The 13,614-nt window shown below is 43.6% G+C and overlaps 1 protein-coding gene across 1 annotated transcript in view; it reads left to right on the top strand.

Moving 5' to 3' along the window:
* The window catches only part of AUTS2 (autism susceptibility candidate 2), a 565,263-nt gene that overhangs the window by 486,498 nt on the left and 65,151 nt on the right, over positions 1-13,614 (top strand). The window contains exon 6 of the mRNA XM_009999154.1: positions 2,122-2,170. Coding sequence (XP_009997456.1) covers positions 2,122-2,170 — 49 coding nt within the window. The remainder of the gene's footprint in view (positions 1-2,121; positions 2,171-13,614) is intronic.

The following is a 13,614-nucleotide window of genomic DNA, read 5'->3' as shown; positions in this document are numbered from 1 at the left end:
GTTTTGTGCACCACGGCGGGTCCCACAAGTGCCACTTCCAGGTCTCCCAGCAGCGTTTCTGACCGGTTTGTGCACCAGCACAGGAAGATATTTCACCTGCAAAACCGGAGCTTGAAAACAATCTCTTGGGTTCTGCTGGGCATTAGGGCAAACTTCTCTTAACATGTTTTTTAACGCCTGGCAGAATGAAGCAAATAGGAATTTTAAGGCTTCTGCCTCCTGCTTCATTTTGAAGCAGTAAAATAAAGAGCTGAAACTCTAAGAAGTTTGATTTATTTTTTTTTTTTTTTCAAAATCACGTTTTATTTCTAAGAAGAAATAATGGTGCAGAGAGTTTTGGCTTTTGAGAGAAGCTGCATTTTTAAAGGCAAGAACAGATGAAGTTCACTGGAGAAGGTTTTTATTTTTAATCAGGGAGCTGGCTGGCAAGGTTAGGAGAGCATTCAGCATCTCTTCATTTGTTGGACTAATACTGGACTGCTCTTCAGAGCACATGGCCCTCTTGATCTCTTCAATCTCTGCATTATTCACATATTTTCATGAATGTATAGAAAGTCGCCACTGAATAATAAATCCATCACTGGGTAATAAATCCAGTGTTTACAAGGTATTTAATCAAGAAGAAGTACACCAGCTCAGCTGCTACATAAGCCAGCAGTAATCTAGTAAAATCTGTCTAGAAACATGAAAAAGAATAAAGCTATTTTTAATAATCAATCATAGAAATCCTGTACGTTGTTAACTTGAGGGCAAACAAGTTATTTCAGTGTATTACTACACTCTGATATGCAGTCTGAACTGGATGCACTTCTTTATCAGTAATTTCACACCTAAGTTTTCAGTACAGTCCAGGCATCTTCTGCGTCTTGCTCGACTGATGCTTTTTGTGTGGTTTTGAATTGAGAAATCCCTTCAACAAAAAAACCACAGCCTGTTTTCCAAATAGGCAGTGATTTTAATAATGATTTTTCCTGAATCCAGTGAGAAAACAGTTCCTAGGAGAGGACTGAAATCTTTCTCCAGTGTTGCATTTCCTCCCTGTTTGCAGTGGTTTGTTCCTGGGCACGTTTCTCCCAGTGTGTTTCTGAAGAGCAGACAATCTCAGCTGGGTCCAAGATAGACAGTTGGGTTTTGGGGATGTGTAGGTGGTGTAAGTTGAAGCTTTGGCTGTAGGTCTGTGTGTATTATCTGTGTGCACACACAGCTGCACACAGATGCCTGAACTTAATGCTTTCTGCTGTGGGGCTCAGGATGTTTGTAAAATCAACATTTGCAGTGTTATCTTCCTCAGTCTGGTTTCTTGCCGTTATAGTTTCTGGAAGGGGGAGCTCAGTGGCTTTGTGTGAAACTGAAATAAGGGTTTTTAATAATAGGTAGGAAGATGAACGGGCAGACTTGCATACGAACAGCAGTGGTAGATAAGGTACAACACAATATTAGGAGGAAAAACCTGCCATGGATGAAGGTGGCTTGGTGAAAAAGGAAATGGGTTATTGGTTTATACAGAGCGTGGTGTCAGGAATCAGTTATTTTGACAAAGGCAAATCTTAGGTGGAAATAAAAGGCTGATACTGAATATTATTAGCATAGTTTTTCAAAGAATACATTACAGCCATTTATAGAATTACTAAAGCAAGGTGCCAGCACTGATTTAAAGATGGTAAAAATCCAATGGTTGACACAGGACGGGTCTCCAAAAATACTTTAAAAATTAATGAAGAAACCTGCAGTTCTGCAAATTCCTGAAGCTTGAGCCATCACTCTTCTGCCTCACCAAACCAACGTCAGAATGTATTGGATAATCACAGTGCCAAAACGTCGTTTCTGTGCAGCTAATACGTTAAATGATAATAATAATAATAACATAAAAAATTCTGTATTTAAATAGAGTCTTCCCAGGCAGGGGCTGCAGTGCAGGGCGGTGAAGCACAGCCAGACAGCACCACCGCATGGCCATCTGCTTCCCAGCCTGCAGCTGCCTGTGGCTCTGCCACCTGATTTGCTTCTCTAAAATATACGTGTGTGTGTGTGTATAAATGTACTGCCTTGCCTTTTTGAAATCGATCGCTTGTAGGAAATGTAACGTGTTGTTTTTTGTTTTTGTTTTTATTGGTCTTTCAGGCATCTGATGCCAGCTCTGAAAAACTGTTCAACGCTGTTACAAGTAAAGGTAAGGCTGCAATTCACATTGCAAACATATTTATTTCCAAACCTCCCCCCCTCCTCCCTCCGTTTCTTTTCATGGCAATTTCCATGGGAGATGAAATGGAACTTGTCTTGCAGAAGTGTCACAATCAGCTTGTTAGTGCTTTTTATGTTTCTCTTGGTTTCAGACATGTTCTGTATGCTTGGTAATTGCTTTGCTTAAGCAATATAAAATAAAGGCTTTAAATAATGCATTGCCTGCCAGGTCAGGATTAATTTAAATAACAATATTAGGGAATAGTTTATTTTACAAATGGCTTTAATTTAAGCTCATTTAAATAACTGTAAGAGTTTTCAAAATGTTTTAACTTGATTGTTACTCATCAGCTACATGATAGACGTGGAATTATGAATAGCCAATTTGCACTGCTGACAGTAATAACCAGCCAGCATTTAGTATTCACAGGATAATAGTCATAAACCATGGCTTACTGTGCTGTGTGCTTTCTGTAGAGTTAATAAATGATATAGAGGGCCACATTTAAATATTCAGTATCCCATTAATTTCTTCCAAACAGCAATCCGAAGAGAGAGTGGCTAATGATATAACAGTACATTAAGGAAAAGCTTACCCTAAATCAGTGCCAGTGAGCTTCTGTGCAGGGCTTGTTCTGGAGCAGTGTTACTAGAAAGACTCTGTAGGCTTTGGGGCTTTTTTATTTTTTAATTCTTACTTTTGGTTTAGTTTGTGTTTTTGAAAAAAAGGTTGAGAGAGCAGCTCCAGGCATGAGTTGCACCAACAAGTGTAATTCAAAGCCTTTAAAATGCATCTGGTTTTCACCCCTGCTTCTCCACGGTACTGTATGGTCCCTGTTTAGTAAAAGGGTGCAAACCCCCGTATTTTACCTCACTGTTTTCTTGGAACATTTGAGTCAGTTTGCATTAGAAGAGATGGATTTGATTAGTTCAAAATTTAGGGGGGTTTTTTGCCCACATGTGGATTTGCTCAGTTATTTGCCCTGTGTGCTTCTCACCAGGTTTGGATTTGTTATTCCCCTGGGTCATTCTGGTGTTTTTCTGTGTCTTTTAATTTCATGAGTGGTTTAACTGGGGAGTGTGTGACCCTGTTTTGTCTGGGATCCCCAGGTTTCTGTGCTGTAGCTTCTAAAGTCCTTTGCTGCATATTGAATTATACCTATATTTAATTGCATTACGGATCCATATTCCTGTGTTTCGTGTATTAGCATCCTTTGGAAGTACAGTCTGGATTATTTCTGTGGTCTAACAAGGTTATCTCACTTGGCAAGCTTATCTGTCCTTGCTGATTAATTGCATTTCCAGGTTTCCCCTCTGGCCCCTCCATAGGCAGAGAATAGGTGGCCCAGACGAGGAGAAAGGAAGAGTTGTGTGTTTGGAGTGACCCAAGGCCCCCAAACTACATGTGACTGCATCTTTATTTTGCTAATTCGCTGTAAAAAGCTTTGGCATTTGAGTGAATCCACATTCCTGGTGGAGGCCTGTAACCAGGGTGAGGGGCTCTCCTCCCTGGGAGGTGATTGATGAAGAGCAGGCTCCTCTTCCTTTCCTTTTTTTTTTATTATTTTTAAGTTGTTTTTTTTGATTGGGTTTGTTGATTATTATTTTTTTTTAATCAAACACATTTCCCACATTCTTATTTTTGTTTACTCACCGAGCTTGATTCATGGCATCTATTTGGATGTGAATACCCAGGCCTGACAGGGGAGCCTTTTCTTCCCAGCTACTTTTCTTTGGTGATTTAGTTCCCTTGAAAGGATTAGGGTTTCTTTGTGTAGCCTAAAATCAACATGGGTTTTTTCGAAGCTTTGCTTGGGAAACCGTACACAAATAAGCTTTTTAGTTGATGGTAGATTATTCCTTTGCCCCTTATTTCCATCAAAATGGTGCCTTTCTTTTCTCCTCCTGAGTTTCCCCTTAAAGCCATATGCTAATTCCTGTTGGTAACATGAATGACAAGGGAAGAATCAATGCAAATCCAGGTGCGGCCAAACTAGGCCGACTGGTATTTTATTTTCTTTTTTTTCCCTTTTATTTTTATTTTTTTTTACCACTGGGAGAAAGAGATTAAGGGGAAGGAGGGTGGAAGGAGCATAGGGGACAGTTTTGTTAAAGGGATTAGCATTCAAACTACTAAATAGCAGGAAAAGAGCCTCCCAAAAGATCCCCTGTTTGGAGATAATGTCAATAATTGCCTGCAGGCAGGTGCAGGGGCTCTCCTGGTGCTTGGGAGGCTGTTGCCTTCTCTAAGCCTCTGCCCTGGGCTTGGCTGAGGACTTCCCTGGCCCTGTCAGTTTGATGTATTCCAAGTTCAAGTTCTCCCTCTGCAGTTCAGTCTGTTTGCTTTCAAGCCAGTTTCCCCCCCCCCGCCTCGTGTTGTCCCAGGCTGCTTTTGCCAAAAGCAATAAAAGTCACTTGTAAGAAAGGTCAGATTTGCATTGGATGCATTAGGATGGAACCTTCAAAGCTCCTGGCTGATGGACCAAACGGGGAGGGCTGGGCAGGCTGACAAGTGGACATCCCCCTGTGCCCACAGCCATTCCTCTCAGGTGTCCCACAGCTACCCCGTGCCTCTCACACACATTTTTTTCCATCTTGCTGCTTTTATTTTGCAGACTTATTTATAGCTGAGGTAGCAGAAATTACAGAAGTAATGTATTTAAAAAGCAGGGGGTGAGGGGCTCTCCTCCCTGGGAGGTGATTGATGAAGAGCAGGCTCCTCTTCCTTTCCTTTTTTTTTTTTTTTTAAGTTGTTTTTTTTTATTGGGTTTTTTGATTTTTATTTTTTTTTAATCAAACACATTTCCCACATTCTTATTTTTGTTTACTCACCGAGCTTGATTCATGGCATCTATTTGGATGTGAATACCCAGGCCTGACAGGGGAGCCTTTTCTTCCCAGCTACTTTTCTTTGGTGATTTAGTTCCCTTGAAAGGATTAGGGTTTCTTTGTGTAGCCTAAAATCAACATGGGTTTTTTCGAAGCTTTGCTTGGGAAACCGTACACAAATAAGCTTTTTAGTTGATGGTAGATTATTCCTTTGCCCCTTATTTCCATCAAAATGGTGCCTTTCTTTTCTCCTCCTGAGTTTCCCCTTAAAGCCATATGCTAATTCCTGTTGGTAACATGAATGACAAGGGAAGAATCAATGCAAATCCAGGTGCGGCCAAACTAGGCCGACTGGTATTTTATTTTCTTTTTTTTCCCTTTTATTTTTATTTTTTTTTACCACTGGGAGAAAGAGATTAAGGGGAAGGAGGGTGGAAGGAGCATAGGGGACAGTTTTGTTAAAGGGATTAGCATTCAAACTACTAAATAGCAGGAAAAGAGCCTCCCAAAAGATCCCCTGTTTGGAGATAATGTCAATAATTGCCTGCAGGCAGGTGCAGGGGCTCTCCTGGTGCTTGGGAGGCTGTTGCCTTCTCTAAGCCTCTGCCCTGGGCTTGGCTGAGGACTTCCCTGGCCCTGTCAGTTTGATGTTTTCCAAGTTCAAGTTCTCCCTCTGCAGTTCAGTCTGTTTGCTTTCAAGCCAGTTTCCCCCCCCCCGCCTCGTGTTGTCCCAGGCTGCTTTTGCCAAAAGCAATAAAAGTCACTTGTAAGAAAGGTCAGATTTGCATTGGATGCATTAGGATGGAACCTTCAAAGCTCCTGGCTGATGGACCAAACGGGGAGGGCTGGGCAGGCTGACAAGTGGACATCCCCCTGTGCCCACAGCCATTCCTCTCAGGTGTCCCACAGCTACCCCGTGCCTCTCACACACATTTTTTTCCATCTTGCTGCTTTTATTTTGCAGACTTATTTATAGCTGAGGTAGCAGAAATTACAGAAGTAATGTATTTAAAAAGCAGGTAGATATCCTGAAGGTTTTTAAGTCTTGTGTATATGTTTTATCCCCTTTCTGCATCTATTTGGGCTGAATAGGAGATCAAGCTCAAGGTGTGATGGGTTAGGTTGGGTGTGTACTGTGGAACTGTCTCTTCCTCAGAAATACTAATAATTTAAAAATTTAGAGCACAGTTTAATCCTTCCCACCCCCCAAAACCTCCCTTGAAGAGGTGGTAAAACCCCTTGAGAAGTCTCTTCGCTTTCCTTTAGGAGTTAGCTGCCCTTAGAGCTGGATGGGAAGATGCATCCCTAAAATTGGAAGGGTCCTGTGACTTCTCGGGGGCAGCATGTGGATGTTGGGGCCCCTCAGGGCTGGTTACATGTCATGGCTGAGAGATGCTGCATTGGAGAGCGTTGTGGTGCTCCCGTGTCTGTGCTGCCACTGCTCCTGGCTGGGAATCTGGGAGGGATGTGGCTTGGTCCCCAAGGCATGAATCACTGTCACTGAACCAGGTTGTCTCTGGTAGTGAATCAGCCCTGCACCCATTGCTTGGGCAGGGATGCTTTGCCTTGGTGTGCTGAAAATATCCTAGGGAAATGATTCCCATGGAAATCCAGGTGGTAGGGGAGCATCCAAGAGTCTGGGCCCTTAGTAATGCTTGGAAAAAGAGCTGTTCATATCTGAGTGAGATGGACAAGAGGTGGAACAGGAGTGCATCACCTGCCTGCAGCTCCATGTCTGTCCCCCTCCCCAGGCTTTCCAGTTTGGGATTCCTGCTTATCTAGTCCCTGTGTCTTTGGAGGAACATCAGTTCTCCTTACTCTCTGAGAACATCAACCTTAGCACCATTAATCCTGGCCAGAGTGCAGGCTTTGTTCATGATTTTTTGTAACGTGACTTTTCCAGCATAATTTAATTCCATTATCTCTTAATAATTTAAATAGACACATCTGAAGCTGCAGAGCAGGCAGCTGCTACTACTGCTGTGCATTTCATTTATGTTAACTCCCTCCTACATACCCTTGGAAAATGGCTTTTCCTGGAGGGAGAAACGAGTCCCAGAGTGATGAAGTTTTCGTTTGTGCTGTATGCTGAAGTTTGCCTTTGATCAGAAACACAATTGGGCTGTTACAGCTTTTTTATGTTCAAATTGTTTACAGGATGTTCATGTAAACTTTATGAATCCTTCTGCTTCATGGCACCACCAGCTGTCAGGGAAATATTTATTCTCTCAGCTGGAGGTAGATCAAGGCGTCTGGGTTATTCATCCTCACTGGTGGCTGAAATACCAGTCAGATCAGGCCCTGGCTTTTTAGGTGGTTCCACAGCAATATCCTTCCCTAGAAAAACAGATGGATTGTTATTTCTCCCTTTGTTAGTCTGTGGTGAATCATGTCTTGAGGATCCTCTACAACATCTGTTTCTGGAAACAAGTAGGGAGCTAAAGTTGGCAAATACCTCCCTGTGGATCCCATTCACAGGAGATCCTTGGCTGTGAAGAAGTGCTCTGAGGGAACTGTCCCCTCAGCATCCTGTGGTGAATATCAATGGATCCACTACTACATAGTTTGCACATGTGCAACAGGGACATGGTTGATGTGCCAGAGAGCTGACTGCTGCTGGCACCCTGCTCTCCAGGGGTCTCTAGGAGTCTGGATAACATCCTGACTCATTTGGTACATGTTCTCAGTGTTGCTTTCAATTTTTTGGGCTGCTGCTGTGTGCAGATGTTGGCCCTTCATGCTCCCTCTTCTCCTCAATGACATGCTTTTTTCTACTTGTTGGTCAGGCTCTGGAACAATCCCAGTGCTGCAGGAAACCCACCCATTGGCCAGCAAACCTCAGGGACTGCTGAATCATACAAGCAGTTCTGCATTTCTTATTTTGTGGTTGCTGTGATGGCTCACCCTCCCAAAGTGATACTCTGACAACAGTGTCTCCTTGCCTTTCTGGTGGAGATGTTCCTGATGATTTTTGATCACTTGGTTTGCCTGTGTTTTGTGGGTTTCAAGTGACTTTTCAGTATTTCCACGTGAAGGTTTGGTGTCTCATTAGTGAGGGACTGAGCACTGGAAAAAGCCTCTGGTTTTGAGGAGCCAGGTTTCTTGTATGTGCATGTTAGATTAGAAGCAGCAGTGCAGCAGTTCACTCTTCCAAGTTGGGCAGACAGAAAAAAATCGATCTATGTTGTGTAATGGTGCTTTGTTCTGGTACACAAAAGGGCAAGGCAGTTATGTCTGTGCCTTGAAGGCTTGGTCTGAGCAAGGAATTTGTTCCTTAAGATCCCCTAATGGCAGCATCTGCTGGGCATGAACCACTCCTCTCCATCCATGTACTTCCTGTGCCCTCTCCTTCTTAGGTGCCAGTGGTTTTTTGGCTGGGACATGGCAGCCAGGTGGGGTTGCCAGTGACTGGAGAGTCTGTAGCTGCTATGAAAGGTCACTAGATAATGTGGTGTCCCCAGTGTGCCCAGAGACACAGGTGAAACTCAAAGAGCCTCTTCCAAACCTTCAGATTTTAAGTCCTAAAACTTAGGATATTACAAAACAGGGCTTCCAAAACCTCTCAGGTATTATTTCAGTTAGTAATTCAAAACAAAACTGTAAAACCAGCCAGCGTGGTACAAGCACCTGTAGGCACTGTTTTTTCTTACCAAGATAGAGAAGGGAGAGAGTTGAAAGCATTGTTCTGGGCATCCTTGCCCAGTTGGACTGGTATTGGGCACCCTTTGGTGTCGGCTGGTGATTGGATTCCCCTAAGAGTTCATTTAAGGCTGTTGATTTTAACAAAGACTTGCAATCTTAGTGAACAAACCAGCAATATTTAATAACACATAATTAGATCTATTCTGGAGAGAGTGTTTGTTTTGTAGGCTAAGCTATATTTGATATTCTCAAAAAATACTTAGGTGCATTGGGCTGTAAGATAACAAGTCGTGATAACTGGTTCAAGATAAGGTGGAAAAATTCTTGGGCTAGGAGTGTCTCGATGACAAAGATCCTGACTTGACCAGCCTCCAGTTAGAGCCCATGCTGGAGTCTGGCATGGGATTTCCTAACTGGAGCATCCTGCAGACCTCCCAGATCTGGCCTGCTGTTAGTCTCTCCCTTGTAATAAAATGTTGTTTTCTCTGGAAATGTATGTTTATTTAACTAGGTCTCTTTTTGCTTCACAATCTGGATTCCATTCAGTCAGTTACCACTCCAATTAACTAACAATTATTTAACATTAACAGTAATTACAGACGCCAGTTAAGCGCCTACAGATGTCAACTGTTAGCTTTGTACCTAATCACTCAATGAAATGGAGAAAGTTCAACAAACATCAATTAGCCAAGCAATTAGTATGAGGTAGGAAAGAGCATGTTATCATGTGTGAGCTGATTCAATTTATTTTATTTTGTCAGTAAAGCACACACAGAGACAAGCAGCAATAAGTTGCTGAGATTAGATAAAGCTGTATTGTTTTGCTGTTGATACAAGATTTTTCCCCTCCTCTTCTTTCCCTTACATAACTTAAATGTGCTTTGCCAGGCACTAGTTATCTTATCAAATACACTTCAGTTGGAAAGCACAGCAATGTCATTTTCAGCAGAGAGGTGAAGACTGTTTACATCAGGTTTACCCCAGCAGAGCTGTCACCTTAGCACAACTACTCCCACGAGTAGCTTTAACCTGTGAGTTAAACCAAGGTGTAAACACCACTGCTCTTGTGCAACAGATTGGTGGCTTTAGATAACACTGAACACCATGAATTGGGTCCTTCATTTGATTTCTCCATGTGTTTAATGATCATATTGGTTTGACTTGGGCTCTGCAACAGCTTGCTTAGGTTGTTAAGAGGACAAAAAGGTCCTCCCAAGGATGTGTCAGCACAGCCCCAGCTGCCCTGGCCCAGGGACCAGCCTGTGCAAGGTGTTTCCATGAAGAGTCCTGTGGTCCTGCAGCCATCCTGGAGAGGAACCCCAGCAGCACTAGGCAGCTGGAGGCTGTGTGCTTGTGAAGGAAAAAACACACAGTAGGAATGGGCCATAAATTCACTTTACCTTCAGAAAGAAATGGTTTCTTTCTACTCTCCATCCAAGGTTCATCGCAGGACTCTCTCTTAAGATCTTCCAGAGATTGTAGACCTGTGCAGAAAGTGCTTGGTGTGTCATGAACCATTCACACGGGGGTGCCTGTGCTTCCCAAGTACCCAGCTGTGCCACTAACCCACTGCTCTACCTCCACAGTCTCTCTCTGTAGGATCTAATGTTTTCTCACTTGGCAGCACTTAACTCCTTGCTCAGGATGCCTTAAATCCAGTTAATAATAATAAAAATATGCACTCCTAAGTATCTCATGTCCTACAGTGAGCAGTCTTGACATTTTGGATGTCAGTAGGAGTTTTGCATCTCCTCTATATGAATTGTGCTTTTTCTTTTAATTAAGTCTTCATAGTTGCTTAAAAACCAAAGCAGTGACTTTTTCCTTCCTGTTCTCAACTATCCCCCAAACAAGAATGCCTTTTGACTTCATCACCACACTGATGTATTTTAAGCCTTTCTCCACATGAAATGATCCCACAAAGTAAGATATTACTGTGTCATGCAGACTGGCCACAAAAGTCCATGAAGTGATTTGAATTAGTCATTGTTTTTCCAAAGTGCAGGAATAGCCACAGAGAACCACAGGCAGGTCTCACTGGTGCTTTCCAAAGTCTCAGCTTTTTCTCTGGTAAATATAAAACCACAGTCTGAACACATGAAGAAGCCCTTCAGTGTGTGACTTAAGTGCAGTAGCATTTGTCAGAGTAGGCAGAAAGACTGAAATCAAGCTTCCAAGTGACAGCTGCCATGTTTATCCTGGTGGTAGCAAAAACCTTGTGACTTTAAGTGGGTGAATTTTTAACCTTCTCACGGCTCAGTGTGGTTTGTCCAAAAGAAAAGGCAGGGTCGTGTCAGGAAGCAACAAGTCACTATTTCTCACGATGCACAGAAGGTTTTAAAAGGGCATCTTTAGATCCCAGTTTGTCCTCCTTTAGGCTTCAGTTCTAGGTTGTGCTTCATTGCTTGACTGATTTTAAGCACTTGTTAACACCGAGCGTTCACTTAAGTGCTTTGCTGGATAAGGGCCACAGAAGTAGATCCTGTGACACCACCGAGGCTTTCAACCACCACTCATGTTGCCTTTTTCTCTTGTCCCAAGTGCTGTTGTGTGACTGCAGGGACACTGCACTGGGTGTCTGCAGCCCCTTTAGCCCTCTGATCCCTGTCCCCAGCAGGTCCCACTCTCTTCCCCCACCTCACTGCTGCCCTGGCTTTGGTTGGACTCAGTGAGCTGAGTGATTTCTCACCAGAAACCCAAATGCAGCAAGAAAAGGGGGATGATTTTGTGCCTGAGCTGCCCAAAAGAAGGGTCTGCTGCAGGGGAGGGGGCAGAGATGTGCAGGCAGAGGGGCTGTCCCCAGCTCTGGCACTGGCAGGATCAGCACAGCTTCCTCCTGTGAGCCCAACTTGCCCTGGTATCATTCAATGCATGTAATTATTCAGTGTAACATAACCTATTTTCCAAGGTAGTTGTGACTAGGACAGCTGCCAGGAGCATGCTGAGAAATGCTTCAAGTAGTGAGTGTGTGTCTGAAAAGGGGTATTGTGCAGCATTCACAGCCAACAGAAATGTATACTTAAAATGTGGCAAACAGAAGAGCAGATAAACTGATTTAAGTGCCTTTTTAGATCAGTTAATGGCCTTGACTTACACATGGCAGGAGCTGGGAGCAGGAATTTCTTCTACACTTACAAAAAAATACTGTTCTAAAAAAAACCCCAACTTTTTATTTTTGAGCTTAAGACACAAAAGGATGTTCAAAGTGGGGCCAGAGAAGAATCTCTTAAGAGCACAAGACTCAAACCCCACTCGACTGCTGGAGCCCTTGTTACTGCAGCAGGATTTCCCCTGGCACCCGAGACCCTGGCTTAAGACACTCTCACAGCTCACCAGGGCTGCCTGCCCTGTTCCTCTCTCCTAGTTACAGCCAGTTACTCCACAAACCCCCTGCTGCCCCCTCACCTGTAGCTGTCTAAAGGTCACACAGTCTTTGGAGCAGAGGCCAAACTCGTTCCTCAGTCCTTGGTGGGAACTGTATCTGAGTTCACATCCTGCCTGGTGGCTTCTTCATGGGTTTTCACAAACCATTGTGGCCATAGTCACAGAATGGTCAGGGTTGGAAGGGACCTCTGAAGATGATCTAGTCCAACCCTTGTCCTAGAACAGGATCACCTACAGTAGATCCCACAGGAACCGTCCAGGCAGGTTTGGAAAGTCTCCAGAGAAGGAGACTCCACTCCTGGGCAGCCTGTCCCAGGGCTCTGTCACCCTCACATAGTAAAGAAGTTTTTCCTTATGTTTAACTTGAACTTCCTGTGCTGCAGCCCATAAAATAATATCCTTTATCATGACAGGACAAGAGGTGAGGTGGATCTGGAGGGTTTGGGCCACCTGGGTCAGTGTTCAGCCCACGGCAAGGGAGGTGGGAAGGAACCTGCAGCCCAGCCCTGCTGCTACACGTGTTTTATAGGATGATCTTTGCTAGTATTAGAGGGGTGAGGTGTAGTGCTGCTGAGCTCTCGCAGCAATTTGGTCTCATTTCCAAATATTTCAAGTTAGTGTGGGCACTTTTGAAAATTGGAGGCAGAGGAATTTGAGTGGCTTGTAATAGGGAACAGCTGCTGCAGAGCAAGCTGTGTCCTAAGGAAAAACAGCTTCATGAAAATAGGTCTGCTGAGTAATAAAGCCACAAATTAATACTTAGTTCATTTACTAGGTTGTTAGTCCCATAAGCACTTAAACTTCATTTGTTAAAAGAAACAGCATTATAAAAATCAAAAGCAGATGAGCAAAAGCCCTGGTTTTTACTCTTGCTGGCTGGGTTTTATGGTTGGTTGGTTGTACAATTGTAGCCTCTTGCAGCTGTCAGCAGGTGTGATTGCTGCTGGGGACAGCAGACCCTTTTGCACCATTTTGTCCTGGCCTCTGGTAGGATTTTTTTGTGGGATTTTTTGTTTGTTTGTTTTTCATTCTTGCTTTTTTTTTTTTTGCTGTGATAAGTGCTTATCAAAATCTGACTGGTAGGTTTTCAGTGCCAGGCAGAACTTGCTGTCTCTGGGAAGCAGTGGGAAAACTGTGCCAGGAGTACAGTGCCTGTTGCAAATCTCAACCTGAAGTGTAGTTCTGCTCTAAAACCTGAAGAGCAGTTTGGGATGGCAACAGGGAGAGCATTTTCCTTAGGGAATTGCTTACCTGAGGTGGTGCTCAGTTCCTTTGGTTATAGGGGGCAGTGAGATGCTGCAGACTTTGGTAGATGGGAAGTCTGATAAGGATGCTGAGTTTGTGGCACCTCTGGGGGAGAACTGCTTGGATGAGGTACCTAAGCTGTTCTTTAGATAACCCTGATGCTCTTCCTGAGGTTTTATTTAGTTGTCTGGGAGAAATGGAATAAACTCAAAGGCTCTCTCACCTTGAAAGGGGAATGATCTTGGTCTTCTTTTTGGTCTTAGTTCCTTGCCTGAAGTTCAGTCCTGTGTTTCTAACTCCCAGTCGAGTGGGTGTTGATTTAAAGAGGATTGT

This window comes from Chaetura pelagica, unplaced genomic scaffold, assembly GCF_000747805.2.
Source record: "Chaetura pelagica isolate M959 unplaced genomic scaffold, ChaPel_1.0 scaffold230, whole genome shotgun sequence".
Classification (NCBI taxonomy): domain Eukaryota; kingdom Metazoa; phylum Chordata; class Aves; order Apodiformes; family Apodidae; genus Chaetura; species Chaetura pelagica.
This window is presented reverse-complemented; position numbering and strand designations above follow the sequence as displayed.